The sequence below is a fragment of the Leopardus geoffroyi genome, chromosome B2, assembly GCF_018350155.1.
Source record: "Leopardus geoffroyi isolate Oge1 chromosome B2, O.geoffroyi_Oge1_pat1.0, whole genome shotgun sequence".
In the NCBI taxonomy this organism is placed as follows: domain Eukaryota; kingdom Metazoa; phylum Chordata; class Mammalia; order Carnivora; family Felidae; genus Leopardus; species Leopardus geoffroyi.
In genome coordinates this window covers 3396012-3421128 of record NC_059332.1, presented here as the reverse complement: position 1 = coordinate 3421128, position 25117 = coordinate 3396012, and the positions used below count along the sequence as shown (strand labels likewise).

The following is a 25117-nucleotide window of genomic DNA, read 5'->3' as shown; positions in this document are numbered from 1 at the left end:
TGTGGTGATCTGTGATCAATGATGTCACCACTGTAATTGTTTCGGGGTTCTGAGAACCGTGCCCCGAGACCATGGTGAACGTAATCAGTAAATGTGTGTTGAATCACTATGTTGTACACCTGAGGCTGAGAGAAGATTGCGTGTTAAGTATATCATGCAGGGGCCCCCGGCTGGTTTCCCAGAGCTGGGTTAAGCTGGGGGTACCACTGGGAGTTCACAGGGGTGTACACAGAGCTGCGATCCGCGAGGACCTGACTTTGACCTTATCTCAACAAGGGCTCAAGAGGTCACGTGGCTCAGCGAGTTGTTGCCCTGTTTGCAGTTACTGAGGGTCTAACACCTTTATCCCTGGATTTGCAAGTCTCTGGAAGGGGACTAGGGGCTCCTCGTCCAGGAAATTATTTTGCCTGGAACCTGACACAGGCTAAGTCGCAGGCTGAGAGGTTAGTAGTATGGGGAGAGTTTAAGTTCCAGCGGGACAGGTGGAAAAGCCTGGATAAGGTCTTCGCACCCTAAGAGTGAAGACCAGGGAGGCTGGTGCGAGGGTGAAGAGGAGCCCTGCCCGAGGCCACAACACCCACCTTCCTTCAGCCTTGAGGAGAAGTCACCTGAACGCACGTGACGAGGAGACTGGGGATGCGCGGTGACAGCTCCCGGGGCTGCCCCTGGGGCAGCAACTGAATCTGGCATCCCCTGCCCCCAATCCCCCTTCCACTCCCCACTGACTGTGCTGGGCCTGCGTCTCTCCTGCCCTCGCGGAATCTGGGGGTGGGGGGTGGAGAGGAGACCCCAGGGTGCAGGGCTCCAGGACCCTCGCAGGCTCTCCACGCAGCTCTGTGAAGCATCAGTGATCTCAAGTTTGCCAGCGTAACCACCCATCACAGTTAGAAACTGGACAATGACTTTGGGGCAGGGCCTAATAAGGACCTGGTGTCTGCCTCTCCTTTCAAGATTGTCTTGTGAGCATTTGCCAGGACATTCAGGGGCACCATGACGGCAGCACAGAAAGTTCGAGGAAGGCTATCTGTCACTTTATTGTGACCCCACTTAAAAGGTCCAATGAACTTACCAATGCAGCTAGAAAAGTTTATCATAAAGTTAATGAGGAAAAATAAAGACAGGAATATCTAGGCAAATACCCAAAAGAAAACCTTTAAAGGAAACTGGCTCTCTTCATTAAGGTATACAGTGAAACATCTCTATTCAACAGTGTGGTACTGGGGCCTGGATAGGCAGACAATGGGCTGAATAGAAATTTCACAAATAGATACAATCACATACACAAATTCAGTATAAAATAAAACTGGTATTTCAAATCGCAGAGAAAAAGGTTTTAATAAAGGCCTTTGAATCAATGCTATAATTATTTGGAAAAAAGATAAAATTAGATCTATTCCTCCAACCATATCCTCATAACTTTCCTCTGTTTGAAATAATCTCTAAATAAAAAACAATTCAATACGAATGAATAGTCCCCAAGGCAAATACTGGACTGGAGGAGGTGTGACCCAAGAGCATGAACTCCCTGGGGTTCCTCGCCATTCCCCTACGTACTGCAAATCTCCCTGCCTTTGCTCAGGCCCCTTCTTCAGCCTGGGACACCCTCTCTATTAGCCACCTCTAGAAAAGTTGCTCAAGACTAACCTTCATAGGGTAGTTCTATTTTTTTATTAATTTTATTTTTTTTAATTTGCATCCAAATTAGTTAGCCTATAGTGCAACAAGGATTTCAGGAGGAGATTCCTTAGTGCCCCTTCCCCATTTAGCCCGTCCCCCCTCCCACAACCCCCCCAGTAATCCTCAGTTTGTTTCCCATATTTATGAGTCTCTTCTGTTTTGTCCCCCTCCCTGTTTTTATATTATTTTTATTTCCCTTCTCTTATGTTCATCTGTTCTGTCTCTTAAAGTCCTCATATGAGTGAAGTCATATGATATTTGTCTTTCTCTGACTAATTTCGCTTAGCATCATACCCTCCAGTTCCATCCACGTAGTTGCAAAGGGCAAGATTTCATTCATTTTGATTGCCGAGTAATACTCCATTATATATATATATACATACCACATTTTCTTTATCCATTCATCCATCGATGGACATTTGGGCTCTTTCCATACTTTGGCTATTGTCGATAGCGCTGCTATAAACATGGGGGTGCATGTATCCCTTCGAAACAGCACACCTGTATCCCTTGGATAAATACCTAATAGTGTAATGCTAGGTCATAGGGTAGTTCTATTTTTAGGTTTTTTGAGGAACCTCTGTACTGTTTTCCAGAGAGGCTGCAAGGTAATTCTATTTTCTGAAGGTTAGTCTTGAGCAATCCAGCAACTGCACTACTAGGTGTTTACCCAAAGGATACAAAAATTCCGGGGTACACATGCACCCCAATGTTTACGGCATTGTCTACAACAGCCATATTATGGAAATGGCCCAAGTGTCCATTGACTGATGAATGGACTGATGAATGTATATATATATATATATATATATATATATATACACACACACACACACACACAATGAAATATTATTCAGCCATAAAGAAGAATAAAATCTTGCCATTGCAATGGCGTGGATGGAGCTAGACAGAGGATTATGCTAAGTAAAATAAGTCAGTCGGAGAAAGACAAATACCATATGATATCACTCATATGTGGAATTTAAGAAATAAAACCAATGGCCATGGGGTGCAGGGAAGAGAGGAAAAAATGAAAAACAGACTCTTCACTAAAGGGAACAAACCAATAGTTACCAGAAGGGAGGTTGGGCGGGGGGGGGGGGGGGGATGGGTTAAATAGGTGATACAGATTTAGGAGGGCACTTGTGATGAACACTGGGTACTGTATGTGCGTGTTGAATCACTAAATTCTACACCTGAAACTATTTTCACACTGTTAACCAACTGGAATTTAAGTAAAAACTTGGAAAGAAAAATAAATACTAACCTTCGATATTGTCTTCCTTTTCCAGGCATTTATGATTCATTCTGATTAGTCAGAATTAATTCCTATTTTGTTCGTTCACCTGCGCTTAGGAAACAAGCAGCTGAAAAATCTCCCCCACCCCTACCCTTTGCTTGAACTCGCTAGGGATGAGTCTCAACATTTTTTGCACCGCAGCCTTTGGAAATCAGGCGCAAGTCGGGCCACCTGTCCCCGCTAAGATCGCCCAAGAAGCACACGGGGATTTGGGGGGAATCGGAAGTCGCGGCTCCTCTGCTGGGATGAGCGGGGAGAGAGCCCCGCGAGTGAAGGGCTCTGCCCTGCGCAGTTCCACCCTGCAGGGTCGAGGCGGTGACGACACGGGGTAGAGTTGCAGCGCGGCCCCGCTGGGGCCCGTCGTCTAAGCTCCCGGACTGTCTTCTTAGCCGCGAATTCGGAGTCCGGACTCGCCAGGCTCCCTGAGGTCCACACCAGGGGGACCGGCTCTGGGAGCCCCCGACCGCGGCTGGCTCGGGCGGGTGGCGCCCTCGGACCGCAGGGGGGGAGGGGGGGACCGCAGACAGGTGCCAGGCAGCCGCGCGGGGGGAGCCCAGGCCCAGGCCGAGGTGCTTCCGTCCCGGCTCCGCCCCCGTCGCGACTCCTGGGGGAGCTGAGCCTGCTTTTCGCGTCGCGACTTTTCCAGTCCGGTCGCGGTCCATTCGCGTGGGAGCCGAGCTGGTCTCCCGGGCGTCCCCGAGCCGCCTCCTGGATCCCCTGCGTCCAGGACAGCCGGGAGCTCCCGAGGGTCAACTCTGCGGGAAAGCACCCCAGACGGCAGCGCATGGGGACGAAGTGGCCGAGTGGTTAAGGCGATGGACTGCTAATCCATTGTGCTCTGCACGCGTGGGTTCAAGTCCCACCTTCGTCGGTTGCGTGCTTTTGATTTACGATTTTTTTTTTTTTGAGTCTCCTGGCGTTTCCAGCTTGGGGCCAGCTCCCTTCGAGTGCCAGTCCAAGGAGTGCCTGGTTGGCTCAGTGGCAGAGCAGGGGGCTGCAGGCCTTGGGATCGTGGGTTCAAGCCCCACGTTGGTGTAGACATTACTTAAATAAATAAGCTTGAAAAGAAAGCAATCTGCCTGCTGTTCTTGAGCTTCCCCTGGAGAAGGTTGTCTTTACCCTTACCGTATAAATTCTGCCACTTACCCCTTTCCTCTTTAAGGGAGTATTCCTGCATTTGTGACCTTAATTCTTTAGAGCAGATATTATTCTTCATTTTCACCCTGTCTAATATATTCTCTTGATATTTAGCCATATTCCTTGAAGAGCTTTTGTTTTTAGCCCATTCGTAATTAGGAGAATTGATTGGTCAAAGGCTTGAACCTTATGAATCTTTTTTGGCAATTGACCAATTTCCAAATGGACCAGTTTCCACATTTGTTTCATTTTACAGTGTTGCCGCTCATACTTGAGTAAGCCAGATTCTCAATACAATGGAAATCTAGTAGTATTTTAGTATTTTCTGTTTAGAGAACGATAGAATATAGGTTCTAGATAGACGTTTGAGGTGTATCCATTTAGGAAAATGTTTCCTCCTCAAATTTCAACTCGTTTTTACAATTGCATTGCCTTCTGTTTAAAAACTATTATCTTCAAGGATTTTCCAAAATCTTTTTATGTTTAACTTTTTTTTGAGAGAGAGACAGACAGAACATGGGAGGGGGAGAGAGAGGGAGAGAACCCCAAACAGGCTCTCTGCTGTCAGTGCAGAGCCTGACTCGGGGCTTGAACTCGCCAACCGTGAGATCACGCCCTCAGCCGAAATCAAGAGTCTGATGCTTAACCTACTGAGCCACCCAAGCCCCCTGAAGTAATAATTCTTCTTCTTCTTCCTCCTCCTCCTCCTTCTTCTCCTTCTCCTTCTTCTTTTTGTAAAGACATTTGATTATAGCAATTTAAAAACACATCGATGATTGGAAATAATAATGTAAAAGTATTTGCAGGCTTCTCTCAGATCTTCAAAAGTCCCCTCTATTGTCTAGCCTTGCCCGTAGCCTCCTGTCTGTCCGCTCCTTCCAATTTGTCTTATGGGCAACTATTCTATCATCAGGAAACAAACTCGCCAATATGTCCTCCACATCCCCTGGTAAGTTACCACCTAAAACGTCATTGGCCTGTCTGTGACTACATTGAGAGCCTTTGGGTCTTTACAGCGAAGAGAAGAAGAAAATGCATTAATGGGAAAGGAAATCTGACCTTAGGACTCTCTGATGAAACACTAGGCTTCAGAGAATCCAGTCGTCTGTGGAAAACCGATCCGAAGAAAAGTCTTTCCTCTCAAATTAAGGTACTCCACTGCACGGTAGCACCGTGAGTGAACACAGCATCCGGGTGTGCTGTGACCGTGTCGCCGGGAAGCCGTGGGTTTTTCCACCCAGAGGTGGCGGCGCCTGCCGACTGCGACCTTCCTTTCCAGTTTCCCCTTGGTTTTCGTCCTTCGTCCCTCAACCTCATACAAGTGATTCTTATCCTCTGCGTTCTCTTCATGCTTGTCCCAGAGAGCAAGCGGAAGAGAACTTTATCTTACGCACTTGCCCGTCCTGTGGGACGTACCATTTTGGCTCACCCACTCATTCTCTGGTGTGCATACTTCTGGAAGGCCGAGGGTTGGCTGGCTCTGGCTAGTTGAGCAAAGCGCTCCTGTCCGGCCAGTCTCAGAGGCTGGCCTGGGGCTTACGTCCATAAAACCAGCCACTGGAAGTGCTAGGGGGATCGCCGAGGGAGCGGGGAGAGGTGGCCAACTCACCATGGACAGGATCCAAGGAAAGACAGGGAGGGAATGGACGTAAGAGGTTCTGGGGCTCAGGCCGAATGCGCCACAGGAGACCGGGCATCGCAGACGCCTCTCTGAGCGGGGACCCCGGCTCGTCTCTCACTGCCACCCCCGTGTCATCCGTCGTGGCCCACACGCTTGTCCTTGGAGAGCTGGTCAAGGCTCTAAGCTTCCTCTGTTCTACGCAGATCTGGGAAGCATGGAAGTTTAGCAAGTGCTCCGCGCAGAAGCCTTCCAGCACTCACAATACTGTCAGGAACGTAAGCTCAAAAAAAAAAAAAAAAAAAAAAAATTGCAGTGTAACGTAACAACAGAAGTAAGTTATTGAAGCTGTGTGGACGTGGTGTAATGAAGCCCCAAAGAAGTAGGCATAGGCGATTGCCATTATTTAGTACGGGAATAAAATAACTACATGCATACGTAAACAATATGGAAATATGGTAAACAGAAGTCTTTAACATGGAACGAGAGCCTGTTTATATCAATTCGAAGATTTTGCACTCTACACATATATGAGAAATAAAAAATACCAGATATTTTTTGAAGTGGCTTCATCGGAAATCTTATTGCAAGACCTACGCATTGTACCCAAATACGTATATATTTTTTTTTTTAATTTTTTTTTCAACGTTTTTATTTATTTTTGGGACAGAGAGAGACAGAGCATGAACGGGGGAGGGGCAGAGAGAGAGGGAGACACAGAATCGGAAACAGGCTCCAGGCTCTGAGCCATCAGCCCAGAGCCCGACGCGGGGCTCGAACTCACGGACCGCGAGATCGTGACCTGGCTGAAGTCGGACGCTTAACCGACTGCGCCACCCAGGCGCCCCCCCAAATACGTATATTTAATTCCAGTTTGAGAAATCAAGAACTAAGTTCTTCATTTGAGTTCATGGAATGCCAGGGGCCCCTGGGGGGCTCGGTCGGTCGAGCGTCCTACTTTGGCTCAGGTCATGATCTCATGGCTCGTGGGTTCGAGCCCCGCGTCGGGCTCTGTGCTGACAGCTCGGAGCCTGGAGCCTGCTTCAGATTCTGTGTGTGTGTGTGTGTGTGTGTGTCTCTCCCTCTCTCTGCCTCTCCCCCCCTCACGCTCTGTCCCTCTCTCCTTCAGAAATAAACATTAAAAAAAGTTTTTTAAATAAATTAATTAATGGAAAGCCAGATTACTTTGTGCCCTTTGGTAATAAAGAGACGGATTGCGTCGTGAGGGCGCCAGGACGCTAACAAATGATGTCTAGGAATAAAACCGCAAATTGTTTTCAAACTTAGGTTCTTTATTCCTGTACAAAGATACATTCCCATGAGTAGCAAATCAGAGAGCACAGAAAGATATAAAATGAAACTCTTCATACTATGCCTCCAATTACCTGCTTTCTCTCAAAACAGGTAACCGCTCTTATAGTTTACTTTTCATTCTTCCAGAGATACTTCGTGTGTGTAACATCAAATTAAATATATTTTACTCCCATCTGAATGCTATTGCCCTGAAATTGCTCTTCTTTTATTGATTAAAATCTACCATGGATGTCAAACTCTATCAGCACATTTGGCACGTGCTCAGTTTTTCATGAATTTCATAAAATCCCTTTGTAAGGATTGATATTTATGGATGTATGAATGCTTTCCACTAACTAGAAACATAGAATCTTTGGTTGCATATTTAAGTTGTTGTTTTTTTTAAAAACAGCTCTGGGATGTCTATTTTTCTTAGTGTAATCCTCACGCAGACAATTATATTTATAGGATCAGATTCTAAAGAGAAATTATTGGGACAAAGGGTACATTACCTGGTAATTATGATTAAATTTGCCAAATTGCTTTCTTTTCTCGTTTCTTACTCCTGGAGTGTTCGTGGTGAAAGAGCCATCTAACAAACATGAGAATTTTTTGGTAATGTTTATTTATTCATTTTGAGACAGAAAGAGAGCAGGGGAGGGAGAGAGAGAGAGAGAGAGAGAACCCCAAACAGGCTCCGTGCTGACAGCACAGAGCCCGATGTGGGGCTCGAACCCATGACCCGCTAGATCATGACCCGAGCTGAATAGTCAGACGCTTAACTTACTGAGCCACGCAGGTGCCCTACCAACATAAGACTTTAAGTGACTTCTTGAGAGTGACAAGATGGAAAATGAGAAAATGATTCAGTCCCTGTTGTACGGGCTCCTGTGTCAGCTCAGGACCGAAGGTTCCAGTTTCTTGTATGAGAATAACTTCCATTATGTCTTTAATATATTTGTTATATGCTCAAGTTCCCCACGTCCGTTGTATTTTTACGCTTGATCGTAGCCAAAAGGCCCAGAAGTGATGTACCGTTTTATTTTTAAACACAGCACAGGAAGACTAATGGTTATTTCAAATGACCCTACTGAAGGCATCAGTGAAAAAACAGAGTTGTTCCAGCTTTATTTAGAGTGCCCACGTCCACCCTGATGTCCATCTCTGTGAATCAGCACAAACGGGCTGAGAATTGCATAGCCAAGAGTTAGAAATTCTTGAATACTTAATACGAAAGAAGCATTCTCTAAGGAGAAATTTAAGCCCAGAGAAAGAATAGAATCTGTCCAATAAAATAAAAGGAAACAAAGCATCAGAAGGAGAACACTGAGAGCGGCTCTTCTCTCGGGGGGGGTCTGGTGGAGGATCTTGGATCTCTGAAGGTAGAGGACTTGCCTGTGGTGCTTGTGGAGAAGAAGCACCAGATAGGTGCTGGCCCAGCCCATGAGACTCAGACACAAGAAATCCCGCAGGGCCATGAGGATGGGAAACGTCCACTTCACGATCTGGCTTCTTGGGAGGACGTACGAGCAGCTATTTCCATGGCTGGCTTGTGACCTGTTTAGGCTGCTCGTGTTTCTGACGTAGTAGAGTAAGTTCGTGCTGACCAAGGAGTTGAGGACCCAGAAGAAGAGGCAGAAGGGAAGGATGTGCCGTGTGGATGCGGGCTTGAGGCCGGCGGGCACGGGGGCTCTGGGGCTGATGGTGGTGGCCTGGACCACGGCGAGGAAGCTGCTGGTGGAGATCGAAAGGCCCCGGGCCACCCTCTCCAGAAACACACACGCTTTACAGCCCGTGTCGCCCAGGACGTTTCTCACACCAAACATCGCTACTGTTTTCAGCGTTACCTTGGACAAAAGTATCACGGTATTTGTAAAAGCCAAGTGGATGCTAAGAAGGTGTACAGATTTCGTCGCAGTGCCCGAAAAGAAAGCGCACGTATACTTCACAAACACAGAGATGTTCCCCACGATGCCGGGTCCGGTGAGAAAGAGAAAAATGGTTGCCCGGAGATGGTTCAAAACCATGTTTTTGCTTCCAGGGCAGAGAAATTTGCATCCAGCAAGAGCCTTTCGAAGAAAGCTGTGGGCCCAGGTGGATCCGCGAAGAAAAATGCACATCAGAGGGCTCCTCCGGTGCGCAGAGGACAGTCACGTTGTATGTGACAGAGCAGATTTCTGTCCAAAGAACTCTCTTCCCTTCCCCGTGAGTGCTCTCGGCGGGTCATTCTATGTGGCTTCGGATGCGATCCTGAGAATCAGAATACAAAATCTCAAGTGGCAATCCGGATTTTGTTGTCTGGCTCCACACCGGCGAAGACAAACTACGGGCTCCAGAGTTTATGTGTCCCCGATACGTTCGATCCCAGCGTGTGCTGAGCGGAACTAAAATTTCCCCCAACCGGACGTCCCCCTGTGCTTTCCAGTTCTTCGCGTGACATCGCCATCAGCCACCCCCAGGAAATCTGGGTCTTGCTCACCGCCCCACGTCCCCTCACGAGAGCCTGAAAACCTCCCGTTGCATCAGTCTTTTCTAGCTCCCACATTCAGCCTGTCTCATCTGAACCCCTTGGGTTCAGCAGGCATGACGGATCTCATTCTGACGAGGATAACAATTTCCTGGCGTGCCTCCCGATGCCAATCGTTATAGCTCTGATACACAGCCCTGAATCCTTCCAGAGTTGTCTTTGAAAGCCCAAACTGAGTCTGTGACTTCACTGCTTGCAAGTTTTCACCGGGTTTTCCTAGTTTCAACATCAAATCAGACGGCGTAGCCTTTGGAGATGGGACCCCAACTTTTAAAGCCGGATCAGCCAGAGACGTGCAGACATGGTCCGTGGGCTGGACGAGCTCTGATGGGACCTGATGCAGTCTGGGCAGGGCCCGGGGGTTGGGGGGTTGGGGGGACCTTGGAATGCTGCCCGGCAGGGGGGCAGGGGTCTGCACAGGAGGTCTGAGTGCCGCTGAGGACACGGAGGAGACCCCAGGGGAGGCCTGGGTCCCTTCAGGGCGTGTTACCGGCGCCCGGGAGGGGGTGGTTAGGAGAAGCCAGCTAACGAGGAACTGGGTGCTGTCCTGAGACAGGGGCGGTTTAGGAAGTAGGGACTCCCAGGGGCGGGCAGGGTAGCCAAGTGGGCTGGGGCCGCTTGGGTAGGAAAAGACGAAGCACAGCCACGAAGGGTGATGGCGCCGGTCACACTCGCTCCAGAGCCCTGGGGGAATCCGCGTTTGCAGGGAATTGAGCGGTCAGCTGTCCCGCGGCTGTCCTCCCGCCCTGGTTAACAAGGGAACTGAGGCGCCTGCTGTCAGTCCCAGCCCGCCGGCCCCCTTCGCGCCTGGGTGAAAATGCACGCTCTCGCCCCCAACCTCTCCCACCTCCCTTTTCGCCCAGAAGTGGCTAGAACACTGCTGACAGCTTCCCCAGACAACATAAACCGGGAGGTCTGACTGAACCGCGGGGCTTGCACAGGCCCTGTGTGCTTGGAAAGGCGGCCCACAGGCCTTCACCCCGCTCCCTACGCTCCCAGTCCTTAAGGGCTCGGACGACCGTGGCCCGGAAGGCGTCTGGCAGCACGAGCTGCATGAACTTAGGCTTGTGTCCGGGTTTGGCACCAGGAGGCCTCATGACCCGGGGACGTCGGTCGTGGCCTCTGGGCCCCCGCGTCCTCCCCCCCACGGACACGCGGGGAGACCAAGGCCTGCGCCACGTTGTCGGAGAAAGCGTGACAGGATCCCAACTGCCTCGCACCTCATGAAACGAACGGCCCGCCTGACGGCAGGAACAGCAGCCTGAGCCAACCTTCTGGAGTCAGAACGGATTCACTGTTTAGTCAAAGCCCTGGAATCTGTTACAGTGACTGCACTCAGCACAGCTCAGTGCCCCGCCGTGTCCTCATCAAAGAGGTTCCCGTTTGGTTTTGCTTCTCTCGACCCAGAGTCTCCCAAGTTTGCAGCCTTCTTTTCATCCAAATTTCCAACTCTGAATCAGAGTTGGGACCGGTGTCTGTGTCACCCAATCAGCCGCTTCTCTTCGTTTCCGACCGAACCCTGGCAGAGGAGGGAGGGACGGTGTCCTCCCAGATTCGTTTTGGGAAATGTCGAAGGAAACCATTTTCCCAGACACCTTTTCCCTTCAGACAGGTGCGTAGAGCCCCTTCTGGATCTAACACCTACCCGCTGAGCCAAGGAGGCGCATCCCTGTCGGCTCGTGTTCTCAACTAACTAACAGATGAGATCAGCGCTTTCGGCTACAGACCCCTCGGGTCCAATTGCAGGGGAGTGCCTCGGGCCCCCACCTCACCACCCGGCAACCCGGCAACGAAGAAGTGGGATTTCGCCAACAGCCACTGCAGCGGCCACCCTGGTGGCTGCTAAGAGGTGCCCCCCGCAAGCCCAGGGGCGAAGCTGCATACACCTGCAGTAGAACGTATGATAGACGGGGAGGCCGCAGGTTGCAGGCGGGAACACAAGCTCCCAGTGAGACGCATGCACTTGGGGATTAGCAGCACACTGGCCGAGATAAGGCCAGCTCAGCCGCCGAACACAGATGCACCAGACGAGGGTACAGATGTTGTAACCGCTGACGGGGCTGACAGAGTCGTAACACGGGTGAGCGTGGAGCCCGAAGAAAGAGTTGTTCCTGGAAACCCGAACTACCCTCACACCTGCTTGCTTTCTGGCTAAAAGAAAGCGGGAGCCCGATGTGGGGGCCCACCGCGGAGTGTCTTGTGGTACCAGACCCTGAACCCAAACGCGTCTGGAGGCACCTTTGCGGAAAGCGGCCCCACCCGCTCTCTGGCCCTGGCAGGTACCTGGGAAAGGTCCGACGGGTCAGGGCGGTCAGGCTCCCGGAGCCCTCTCGGGAGCTCCCTCACTTGGTCGCAGAGAGAAGCGACGTCCCTGCCTCCGAGGCGGACTCTGTAGGGCGCAGGGCGAACTGGAGGAACCGGTCAGCTGTGCTCATCCGGCACCCGCTGTGCGGTCAAGTTCTAGGTCGGTCCTTCTGGCAGGTGAACCCGCGAAGCCATATATGTACCCTCTGGGTTTGAGGAGCTCTTGGCAAACATACACCGTAACCGAGACCTCAATTTCCAAAGTTGTCAGCCCGCTCGGGCAGAGAAAACCCTCGGCGGAATCTCGGTCCCTGAAGTAGAGCTGTGCGTCTCCCTCCACAATTACAAGTGTGTGGCTCAGAAATGTTCTCAGTCTTAACGAGGCTTAATTGTATTAATAGGAAGGTTGTGCCGCGGGAAAATGAACAACAGCCAGGCTTCTGTATCCAGCCTTTCCCATTTTTCTGGCCCCCTCGTCGCCTCCCCTAAGTTCCAAGGCTGTGAATCAGAATGGGGACCGGCTCCTGGACACATAGAAGTCTCTTTCCTTTCTTTCTCGCGGTGTCCTTTATGCACAGGGGTCTAACAAAGGGTGGCTGGGATGGAGATTCTGTTTTCTGCGCGCGTCACAAGCATGATCTGGAGAGGACAGGAGTCACCACGCTCCTCCTATGCACACTGTGTTTTAGTGGGGAGGTGAGTTTCCTTCCACCTCTCTGAGATCCAAGCTGAGACTCTGTCGTGACAGACGTCCAGACAAACAAGAGGAAACAAGACAAACAAGAGGAAACAGGCATTTATTAGCACATCTACCTCCTGTGCACTTGAAGATAACCAGAAAAAATTGAGTACCTCTCCATGGGGGCTGAGAATTCTGGCTAAACACCACTGATTTAAGGTAGAGGGAAGGGAGATGACTGATAATTTTTCAGAAGTTAGAGAAGTTAGGAGCCCACAAATACAGACTCTTAGCGAGTTAAACAGAAAGGGATCGCATCAGACACATTGTAGGGCAATTCATAGCACAGAAGTGAAAAGATTTTTAAAGCAGCCAGAAAAAAAGTTTTCTGAGGAAAGGATGTGCAGATTGGCATAGATTTCTCAAAAGTCTGAAGTGAGAAGATATATTTTGACACTGTTGGGGGAAAAAAATGCTGTCAACTGGCAGGGTTATACAAAGTAAATGTGTCTCTTACATATAAGGATAAAATGAATATAATGTGAGATGAAGTAAAATAGGGCGATACTGCCACTAAGAAAGGTGTATTAAGGAATCTTCAAGTTCATATTTGAGGAATTATTAAAAAAAAAACCTAGGAGAGCTAAAGTGCAAGTAAAAAAAAAAAAAGGAAAAGAAACTGTTAAATAGATAAACATAAGCAAATATTGCCAGTATAAGATGATGGTGAATCAGATAAATAATGTCTCCTTTTTGACTGAAAAGATGGGAAGTAAAGTACTGGATAGGAATAGTTTCGCGGAAAGAAGCAATTAGATTTCCAGTGTTTCAAAGTGTTGTAATGCTTAGAGAACCTTACGGAGTACCGTGACTTCAGGCTCTGTAAAGTCAACCATGCGGGATGACATTTCAGTAATAAGCACGCAAAAAAGAAACTGAGCAAAATGTATACCACGCGGATGGGTGGAGGAAAAGAAGAGTAGAATAACAGGGGAAATGAAAGAAGAAAAGACAGAGCAGAAGGAATGATAAACACAAATACGGGAAAAGTACAAATCAAAGAAAAGTCTGACTGATACAAATCCAAGTAGATCAGTACATACCATAACAACATGTTAATGCCCAACCATGGAATGGTCTCTCCTATGGGAAGGATCTCTGGGCAGGTTTGGGTTTCGGCTTTTAAAGGAGTCCGAGCAGGGGCTTGGGGAAGCAGGATCAGTTCATGTTTCTGAGATGGGATTAGTAATTCGGAGAAGCCAGCAGTAAGTAAGAATTGGGTGCAGTCGTGAATCTAAGGTGGGTTAGCAATGGGGGATCCCCAGTAACAAACAGATATATCAAAAGTGTTTTGGGGTGGGGCGCCTGGGTGGCTCCCTCGGTTAGGCGGCTGACTTCCGCTCAGGCTGTGATGTCACTGTTCATGAGTTCGAGCCCCACGTGGGGTTCTGTGCTGACCGCTCAGAGCCTGGAGCCTGCTTCGGATGCCGCGTCTCCCTCTGTCTCTGCTCCTCCCCCACTCACGCTCTGCCTCTCTCTCTCTCTCTCTCTCTCTCTAAGATAAATAAACATTAAAAAAAATTTAAAAAACTGGTTTGGGGCATCATTGGTATGAAACTAGTAGGGATTTCAAGAGGGGGCGTTTACAGTGTTGTTCAGCTGCTCTGTGACCTTGGAAGAAATGGTCCTGCCTGTACACTTTGCAGCCTGATTTGCCTATATGCGTCCTCAAAGCCTGATGAGTGCTCTTCTCTTTTTCAGCATGAGCTGACTTTGATTCTCTCAGTCTGGGAGAGATTTTACTCTTCGAAACATCAAACGTTTGTATGTTTCACAAATATTAAACAATTTAATTTGCTCTCATTGATTTATTCTTGAGAAAGCAACGAGTCAGTAAATCACTTTCCCAAGGTCTCAGAGCTGGCCGTTGGCGGAAGCCAACATCAAACTCAGGAAAAGTAATTCCAGAGGCCGTAGATCAAGACGTTATTCTTTGCTGCCTATGACTATTGCATTAGGGGAAATTAGATATCAAATACTGCTCTTTTCCCTCTTTCAGAGGCCTATCCAACACATAATGACAGATCAAGTTAAGAGTAAAATTGTGGAAGAAGATACCTTGACTAATGAAAATAGTAAGAATGTAAGAGAACCTATATTAACACGACACAAAACAATGAAGGCAAGAGAGCATTCCTGCTGACTATAGGGGGTTTCCATATAGTGCTAAAAGTTCCAAATCATATAACAAAAGAATTCCCAACTGTATATAGTTATTAAAATAATCTTAAAATGTAGAAAACAGAAGTGATAGAACCACAGGGAGAAATTTACATATTCACCACTATAAAATTTCAACATACCTTTTTCACTTATTGATAGGTAAATAAGACCAGAAATTAGTAAACAATTAGAACAACATAATTAATAATTTAAAACATATTTAGACTCTTACATCCTAAAATTAAAGAGAATACGTATTATTAAGATGGTATAGGGGCGCCTGGATGGCTCAGTCAGTTGGGCATCTGACTTTCGCTCAGGTCATGATCTCGAGGTCCGTGAGTTCAAGCCCCACGTTGGGCTCTGTGCTGACAGCTCAGAGCCTGGAGCCTGCTTCGGATTCTGTGTCTCCCTGTCTCTCTGCCCTTCCCCACTCACTCCCTGTCTCTCTCTCAAAACTAAATAAACATAAAAAAAAAAAAGGTGTGCAAAACATTACGGGGCCCTAACGTCTCAAAAAATATTTTAACAGTATAGTTAAAACTGTATTTTCTGAAAAATATAGTTAGGTTAGAAATAAATATCAAAAGGTAAGACATAATATTTCCCTGCTTATTTTCATTTATTACATATGCACGGATCCCCAAACAATACACATGGAGTTTCCCTTGTTTGAAACTCTATTAAAATTGTACCTTAACTTACCTAACTTTCTCTCGCTTGTTCGTCTTGTGGTTGTAGGCGCAATTCATTATACCCAGTGCTGTCAAATATTCAGTTGTACGAATGTATCACGACGTCTTTATTCATTCTCTTACCGACTTAGATTTATTTCTAGTTCTTGTTGGTTGTTATTCATTTGCCCTAAAAGCAACTCTACTAACTGCCTTGTGTCCTGCACAAACGTGCCAGACGCACCCTACAGAAGTGGCTCTCAAAGTACCGAGTGCCTCAGCGCTCCCTGGACGGCCTGTTAAAACACAAATCATTGGGAAACACTCCCAAGAGTTTCGGACTCAGTAGGTCTGGGACGGGCCGTAGAATTTTCATCTCTAACCAGTTCCCAAGTGATGCTCAGATCTCTGAACCCCACGTCAGGACCACACTTCAAAAACTAGTATTCTAAGGTATACGTCGTAGAGTAGTAAGGTATCCGGTAACAGTGAGATATGGCAGTGGTCGTTTAACAGCTGAGTCATAGGCCATGAGTTATTCAAACTTCCTGGTTAATAATTCCAGGGGCGCCTGGGTGGCTCAGTCCGTTAAGCGTCCGACTTCGGCTCAGGCCATGATCTCATGGTTCGTGAGTTCGAGCCCCACGTCGGGCTCTGTGCTGACAGCTCAGAGCCTGGAGCCTGCTTCGGGTTCTGTGTCTCCCCCTCTCTCTGCCCCTCCCCCGCTCATGCTCTGTCCCTCTCTCTGTCAAAAATAAATAAACATTAAAAAAGGAATAATTCCAAACTATTTCCACAGATGTTCCAATCGACAAGCCACCAGCCCTAAATCCCCAGTGTCCCACATGCTCACTAACACTTGGTCTTCTGTCCCTTTAAATTTGAGAAAAATATTATATTTTTGTGTGGTTTTAATTTACATTGCCATAAAACTACTGAGACTGAGTGTGTCCTCATCTTTATATATTCCATTCAGGTTTTTACTCTTCTGCAGAATGGCTCTTCCTCCCCGTCCCCATTTTTTTTCTTTTGTCTTTTTCCTGTTTATTTTAGCAAGGCTTCATATATATTCTGAATACTGATTCAGCATAGTTGGTTGTAGATATGGTTTACCAGTCTGTAGCTTGCTGTTTTCCTTACTTAGGGGGCGTTTAAAAAAATTTTTTTTAACATTTATTTTTTGAGAGACAGAGAAAGACAGAGCATGGGCAGGGGAGGGGCCGACAGAGAGGGAGACACAGAATCCGAAGCAGGCTCCAGGCTCAAGCTGTCAGCACAGAGCCACGAGGGGCTCCAACTCACAAACTGTGAGATCACGACCTGAGCCGAAGTCAGACGCTCAACTGACCGAGCCACCCAGGCGCCCCACTTAGGGGGCTTTTTGACGAGCATGAGTTATGAGAGATCTGGGTAGGAGTCCTACTGGCTGCCCTCTGGGAGTTATTTAAGCCCTCCGGCCTCAGCATCCAACTTATTTCTCCCATTTTCATGAAGGTCAAATAACTTATATAAAGTCCTCTGATGTATCATTCATTACCATGTGCCTCTCTTCACAGGCGCTGAGCGGAAATTGCAGCAATCTGGCGTTTTCTCCATAGAGTGCCTCCCGTCTGCATCCTTGGGCCGATGGGAGCTCTGCGAACAGCAGACATGGTCCGCGAGAAGATACTCAGACACTCACGCGCACCCCACTTTGGAGGGAGCACAAAGGTTACACTAAGGGACTCTAAGGACTGAATAAAAGCCGTGCAAGTGAGATGAAACGCGACGTAAGCGAGCGAAGCGTGCGCCGTCAGCGGCGCCCGGCAGGACAGCAGGTGCTCCCGGGGTTGTCCTCCCCGAAGGGATGGAAAACCCCCAGTGTCCTCTGCGCCCTCACCTCTCCCCTCCTTCCACTAACCCCCACCTCACCCAGCTGACGGGAACCCAGCTCACCCCGGGGCCCAGCCAGCACCTGTCAGTCCGGGGCCTTCCTTCACAGCCAGGTCCTGCGGAGAAGGACTATGTAAGCCCGTCTGTGGCGCGAGGCGCGGGTGGGGAGGGGGCAGCTTCCCTCCCCTGCTTGAATGGACCAGCTAGAAAGGAGCCATCTCTGTAAGTGGCACTAGGGACCCGGAACAACTCTGGGTGGGGGGTACACTCATCCCACTCAGACCCGGGTCTGGACCATGACCGCAGGACCTGACCTTCTGGGCCACCAACCATTTGGAGGCAAACTTGCAAAAGAAACGAACCCACTCAGAAGGGAGCACCTCAGTGAGCTGTATGGACGGACCCAGAGCCCACGACCAGCCCCCAGATCAGGAAGTCAGCACCCCAGGAGTCCCCCTCCTGCTCCCTTCTGGACCCCATCTATCAGGAGGTGGGGGGGGGGCAGTGGGGATTCTGACCCTGCCCCTCAATGATCTGTTACCAGTGTGGGTGCAGTTTAAACTATTAACGAAGTGAGCACTTGTGATTCTCAGGTGTCTGTTCCTGAGCTGTGGCGACCAGTGGGGTATGGGTGGGGTTGGCAGGAGGCCCTAATGAAGTCCGGGGACCCCGGGCCCCCCCAGGGCCCCAGCTGCACCAGCGCTCAGCCTGCAGTGTGTTTACTCTAATTGCATGAGGACGGTTCCCGGCTCCGCAAATTACAGAGCATCAGGGAGAGGGGAGAAGTGGGCCCCGGGGACCCACCTGGTGCACAAGGAGCCCTTGACACTGACATCGTGACCTCAGCGCCTGAGCCAGGGGCACGGGGACTCGGGGAGGTATAACAGGGCCCGGCTGGCGCTGCGGCCAGAACACCCTCTCCCCGAGCAGGGCCGCGTGCAGCTGACGAGGTGGGTACCCCTGGCGGCCACGGGTGGGCGCCAGCCTTGGCTTTGGACACAGGCCGTTGGGGGGCAGGGCGGGGCCGGGCAGGCGCCAGAGGAGAGGAAGGAGAGTCGGAGCCGCTCTGCTGGGTCGGTTGTGCGGCAGGAGCGGCCGGGACCCAGGGGGAGGACAGCTGGCCGCCGCCCAGCCCATCGGGAGACGCGGCTTCTCTGTGCTGCACAGGAGGTGAGCCCGGGGGTCCACGCTGAGCCCGACGCTGCCCCTTCCTCCCGGGGGGGTGGGGGGGTGCGTCAGATGGACGCCCAGGGCGGCTCACCCGGGTGTGCGCGCGCGCACTGACTCTCTGGAGTTTTCTCTCAGCTCGTGTGCACGTCCCCTCCCGGCAGAGGGGCTCTGTGCCCGTTAGTTCTGCCTTTTCGGCACTGGGCATGCTTGCCTGCTCTACTAAGATTTAGAATTCCAAGTGTTGTTACTTGTATTCTGCATTTTTCTTTTAAACGGCACAGTAGCTTCAAAACCTAACACAGTAGACTCTTAGAATTGCTGAGACACTGACACAAAGGGTGGAGGGAAAGCGCACATGACACTGATGGTTGTCTTTTAGGGAACTGCTCTTTAGTAGTTTCCAGGCAGTGACGCTCACTCCGTCCTCCCAACAGACCAGTCCGATACAAAGCATCGGTCCCATTTTACAGATGGGGGTCGTGGGGTCCTAGGGAGGTCACGTAACATGTAGAGGGAGAGCGGAGGAACCAGGGTTTGAAGGTCGGAGCGGCGGACCGCAAAGCTAGCGGGTGTTGAGTCCGGGCACGAGTGTGCGTCCCGGGTCAACGAGGCCGGGTACGCCGCCTGGGGATTCAGGCCCCAGTCTCCGGGAGACTGGGCAGGTCAGTCAGGTGGGAGGTAGAAATGGACGGGCCGGCCTGGGAAGGAGAGATCAGGGGAGCAGAGTGGGGATGGTCACAAAGAGTGAGGGAAAGGGGGGCAGCGCCTGGAAGCAAAACCAAGTCACTAATGTGAACCGAGATGCGCCTTATGAACGTGTCCCAGGTCCTGACCGAATGCTTCAGCATATCCATGGTTTCATCCTATTTATTTGCTACAGTGTTATATTTGTTATAGCGGAGAGTCGCCAACTACTGAACCATTTAGCAAGTACGATATAAGAGAGAGAAAATCCGGGCTCCCCAAATCATAGAGCTAGACACAGCCAGATTGGGGTGCACGCCCAGGGTTTAAATGCAGCCTCCGGGATGCTTCTTTTATCATTTCCCACCGCTGAGCCGGGCACAGCCCTTGGGTCTCAGGCTTATAAAGGAAATAAATCTTGAAAACACTGATACCTTAACATTGTAAATCTTATGGTTGGAATAATGAAGGCAATTCTAGTTTTGTTCCCTATCGTTCTTTATTCTTTGACCTCAACTCGGGCAGATGCCTCTTTTTCCTTTCAATATTAAGCAATCCAATGATGGTAGGACTGTTGTGGTCTATGTGAGATATTTTTCTATCCCCGAATGGTATTGCTAAAATTGATTTGTAAAAGAGCTCTATTTAGTTGATTTAAAGTCAGGTGCTCATAAACATTGGGCATTCTAAAACTCAGAAAGGTAGAAACTAACCCAAATGTTATGCAAGTTCACGTGATCTAATAAAATACTTGATATAAAAGCTAGTTTAGGGGCACCTGGGTGGCCTAGTCCGTTAAGCGTCCGACTCTTGATTTCGGCTCAGGTCACGATCTCACGGTCTCAAGATCGAGCTCCGAGTCAGGCTCCATGCAATGTGGAGGCTGCTCCGGATTCTCTCTTTCCCTCTGCCCCACTCTCCTGCTTGTTCTCTCTCTCTACCTCAAGAAATGAAAATAAAAAATAAACTACCATTTAAAAAAGCTAGTTTAAGGCTGATGGTTTCTTTGAAACAGACGTGTCTTTAGAATTGTTGACATTAAGTGTAAAAATTTTATTCTGAGTTTACTAGCTAAGTAAACTTAGCTAGTCCCAGGAGACCTGTGAACAACAAACAAAATGTGATAGCTTAAGACAATGGCTGATTTTGCCTAATGTTTAGTGAGGTTTTTGCACGTAATCTACATATAACTTTTAAAAGCAAGTAAATGGAAGATAAATTTTTATAAATAAGCCTTCCAGTAACATTTATGTCCACTTGATTTTTCCAAGTCTTTTTGGTAACCTAAAACTTTAAAATTTTGCTGGATTAGGTTAAATGGTAAATTAAGTGAAATCCATTAGAAAGCTGGATCGTTTCCAAACAAGACAAAATATTCCAACAGTAATTACTAAATACAGTTTTATCTACTTTGGGCTTCTTTTACAGAGAAACGAAAAGATATTTAGATATGTTGACTTAAATTTTTTAATATTTAATTTAATTTAAAAAAGATATTCTTCTAGAAATTTTGAAATGTATTCATAATTTTACAAATCTAAAGAATGTTGGGGCGCCTGGGTGGCGCAGTCGGTTAAGCGTCCGACTTCAGCCAGGTCACGATCTCGCGGTCCGTGAGTTCGAGCCCCGCGTCAGGCTCTGGGCTGATGGCTCAGAGCCTGGAGCCTGTTTCCGATTCTGTGTCTCCCTCTCTCTCTGCCCCTCCCCCGTTCATGCTCTGTCTCTCTCTGTCCCAAAAATAAAATAAATGTTGAAAAAAAAAATTAAAAAAAAAAAAAAAAGAATGCTGGTACAAGGGCATTAATCCTGTCCATTGTTATGACCTCATCTAAACCTAATCAACTCCCAAGTCCCCCCACCCTTCCTAATAACACATCACATCACATCACATCACATCACATTCTTATGTTGAATTGTGGGGGACACAAACATTCAGTCCATAGCAGCTGGTTTCTGATGAATAGACAGGAGTGAGAGACAAGAAGGGTGGTAGCAGGTGAGGCATAGGGACTTTGTGCATATTCCTGTGGGTCAGATAAGTGCCAAGATTCAGTTTGTTTGCAGGAGTTAAATGTACGCTAGCAGTTTCCTACAAGATGGATCCAAAAGCAAGGATGTCAAGCAGGTAGCTTTGCACAGATCAAGAGAAGGCAATTGAGCTTGGACTAAATGCAAAGCCATCAAGGGACTGTAAGATAGAGATTCAAAGAAACAGACTTCTGATTTGAAATCTCAACTGGCACAAAGTGAATAGGGAAAATCCTATTTTTAGGGAAGAGTCAGGAGCTAGGAAAATATACTAACCACAGTATGAGATATCGGGGTAGCACTTCTGATGGAGAAAATGGTCAGGTTAGACAAATGTTACGTTACACAAAAATAAATTCAAAATGGATAAAAGACCTAAATGTGATACAGGAAACCATCAAAATCCTGCAGGAGAAAACAGGCAGCAATGTCTTTGGCCCGGCCAAGCAACTTCTTACTGGACGTGTCACTGGAGGCAAGGGAAATAAAAGCAAAAATGAACAATTAGGACTTCGTCAAGATAAAAAGCTTCTGCACAAGGAAGGAAGCAATCAACAAAAACTAAAAGGCAACCGACAGAATGGGAGAAGATATTTGCAAACGACATATCAGATAAAGCGTTAATATCCAAAATCTATAAAGAACTTACCCAGCTCAACACCTAAAAACCAAATAATCCAGTGAAGAAGTGTGCAAAAACATGAATAGACACTTTTCCAAAAAAGACATCCAGAGGGCCAGCAGACACATGAAAAGATGCTCAACATCACTCATCATCAGGGAAATACAAATCAAAACCACGAGATATTACCTCAAGCCAGTCAGAATCACTAAAATTAACAACTCAGGAAACAACAGATGTTGGCAAGGATGTGGAGAAAGGGGAGAACACTCTTGCACTGTTGGTGGGAATGCAAGCTGATGCAGCCACTCTGGAAAACAGTATGGAGGTTCCCCAAAAAGTTAAAAATAAAATTACCCTACAACTCAGTAATTGCACTATTAAGTATTTATCCAAAGGATACACAAATGCTGGTTCAAAAGGGGGCAGATGCACCCCAATATTTACAACAGCGCTATCAACAATAGCTAAATTATGGAAAGAGCCCAAATGTCCATCTACTGATGAGTGGATAAAGAAGATGTGGTGTGTATATATACATACACACACACACACACACACACACACACACACACACACAATGGAATACTCCTCAGCAATGAAAAAAATTTAAATCTTGCTTTTTGCAACAACGTGGATGTACCTGGAGGGTATTATGCTAAGCAAAATAAGTCAGTCAGAGAAAGACAGATTCCATGTGATTTCACTCATATGTGAAATTTGAGAAACTCAACAGATGAACATAGGGGAAGGGAAGGAAAAATAAGATTAAAACAGAGGGGGAGGCAAACCATAAGAGACTCTTAAATACAGAGAACAAACTGAGGGTTGCTAGAGCGGGGTGAGTGGGGGGATGGGCTAACTGGAGGATGGGCATTGAGGAGGGCCCTCGTTGGGATGAGCCCTGGGTGTCATATGTAAGAGATGAATCACCGGGTTCCATTCCTGAAGCCAAGACTACACTTAGGTTAACTAATTGGAATTTAAATTTAAAAAATTAAAAAAAAAAAAGAAACATAATCAGTATGACATTAGCCATAACTGGATTTCCTCAAAGCAGATTCTGAAAGTTTAATTCTGTTCACAGGATTTATTGCCGGGTGGGGGTGGGGGTTGGAGGAAGTGAAGATAAAGGAGGGGTGAACCGGTGAAAACAAGTTCCAGATGTGGTCTTAGTTATCAGAACATATCAGCCACGTCCAGCCTACGAGACCAAGGAATGAATCTGCCTAACGGAGCACCCCACATGTGGAGGTGGCCGAGCTCCTTCCCGCAGGCGGTAACCGGCCTAGGTTCTCTGAATAAGGCCCGGACAGGGGTGGGGGAGTGTGTATCCTCGTGGTAGAGGTTGCTTTCTCTTGCCAGAGGCAATTCTCCAGACAAGGTCAACTGTTTCCAGCCAGGGCTCATAGCAGTAGAGTCACGAAGGCACAGGCTACCAGAGGGGGTGGGGAGGACCCACAATGCGCCCTACAACGTGAAGCTGGCTGGATATCGGACGTGAGGGACGGTGAAATGCAGCGTCACAAAGCAGGAATTGACCGCGGGTTGGGGAACACGTGACCTCGAGCGGGACGTCCAGAGGGAACACTGTCGCAGGCGCACGGACAGGTGGAGCGTTCAGAAGGTAAAGTTAGGGAATCGGGTGGACCGTGTGTGATGTGGGACATGCAGAGTTTACAGTTATCCCTTCTACAAATCAAATGCTGCTGCAGACGCATAAAGGGCAGAGAAAGCGTGGATTGAGCAGAACGCATAGGCAGGACCATGCACACACTGCGGTATTTCCGCTTCTCTGTCCCCTTCAGTCAACCGGAGAGAGGCCACAGCCATAAAACATGTTTGTCTTCGCCGTCCTCACTTGTTTGTTTTCCTCAAAAGGTTTTTCCTGTACTGTCCATGAGGTGGAAGATAAATTGGATTGACTTCATCCGGGGAACAACCTTGCTTTCTCTTATTGGACCTGGCTGTGCGGGAAACTTCTTTTTGTTTGCGAGCCATGTGTACGTTTTTGTCATGGGTCCTAAGAAAAAGCCCACAGACCTTCTCCTCGTCCACCTGGCTTTTAGCAATACCATGACACTTTGTGCCAGAGGCATTTTCGATATAACAGCAGCTTTTCACGTCAGTAACTTTCTAGATAGTGCCAGTTGCAAAACTGTGTTTTATCTGGGGAGAGTGGCCCGTGGCCTGTCAATGTGCACCCCCTGTCTCCTCAGCGTGGTCCAGGCCATCACCATCAGCCCCAGGACCTCCTCGTGGAGAAAGCTCCAGCCCCACACCGCGTGGCAAGTGCTCCCCTCTCTCCTCCTCCTCTGGATCTTGAATTCCCTGAGAAGCTCCAACTTGCTCTCCTACATCACAGCCGCCCAGAGCACGAACGGGTCCGGGATCACACCGTCTGGCTCCCACCCCTATTGCCATATGCTGCCCTCTGGGCTGGTCGTCAGGTGGCTCTTCCTGACTCTCATGGCGCTGCGGGACATCATCTCCCAGAGCCTCATGGGCTGGAGCAGCGGGTACGTGGCTTTCCGTCTGTGCAAGCATCGCCAGAGTGCGCGCCACCTGCGGAGCTCCAGATTCCAGAGAAATTCCAGCCCAGAGACGACAGCTACGCGGAGTGCCCTCCTCCTCATGGCCTGCTTCCTTCTCTTTTATTGGGCAGACTTCATTTTCTCCTTCTGCATCGGCTCCTTCTTGACCAATGACCACACGGTGTTAAATATGAAACTATTTCTAACGCTCGGTTACGCCAGTCTCAGCCCCTTTGTGCTGATCAGCAGGGCCTCCCACCGGCCTCCCCGCCGGAGTGCCCGCCGAGATGTGGGGAAACCTGCTTTCTATACTGATTCTGTTAGTAGCTAACAGGTAGATGATGTAGTGAAATTTTTTGCACGGCAAAAATTCTGTGCAGCCTAAACTAGAAGCGTATTATAAAAATAGTGTGCTGGCCTGGGTTTTCCGAGAAGCAAACACCAAGACCAAATTAAATATGCAGGGAAGTTGCCAGGGCAAACAGACTGTGAGAGAAAATGTGGAGGGAGCCCGGGAGGTCCAAGAGCCATCCAATCAAGATGCAAGTATGATTCTGAGTGAAGGACAGAGGAGAAAAGATGGGATGGAAACATCCTAGGCCAACTTCCAGCCTACATAGAGTTAAACGAGGGAGTTATTTGGCCATCAGCAAAATCCCAGGAATACCTCCAAACTCATTTGAAGGGAGTTTGCACAACTTTGATACAAAAATCTGAAAAAGGACATTGCAAGGTAACAAAATCATAGGTTAACATTGCTTATGAATATAAATGC

The 25117-nt window shown here is 48.4% G+C and overlaps 1 protein-coding gene, 1 non-coding gene and 1 pseudogene across 2 annotated transcripts; 2 read left to right on the top strand and 1 right to left on the bottom strand.

Annotated features, from left to right (window-relative positions):
* The first annotated feature begins 3766 nt into the window (after positions 1-3766).
* Positions 3767-3848, top strand: TRNAS-GCU. Its single transcript has one exon. It is a non-coding gene; the product is annotated as a tRNA-Ser (tRNA).
* A 3947-nt stretch (positions 3849-7795) lies between these two features.
* On the bottom strand, positions 7796-9440 carry LOC123609430 (annotated as a pseudogene).
* Positions 9441-23440: 14000 nt separating this feature from the next.
* LOC123609427 (vomeronasal type-1 receptor 43-like) lies at positions 23441-25112 on the top strand. Its single transcript, XM_045500489.1, has one exon. It carries the CDS (start codon positions 23576-23578, stop codon positions 24671-24673), a length of 1098 nt encoding a protein of 365 aa, XP_045356445.1. The 5' UTR covers positions 23441-23575; the 3' UTR covers positions 24674-25112.
* The last annotated feature ends 5 nt before the right edge of the window (positions 25113-25117 follow it).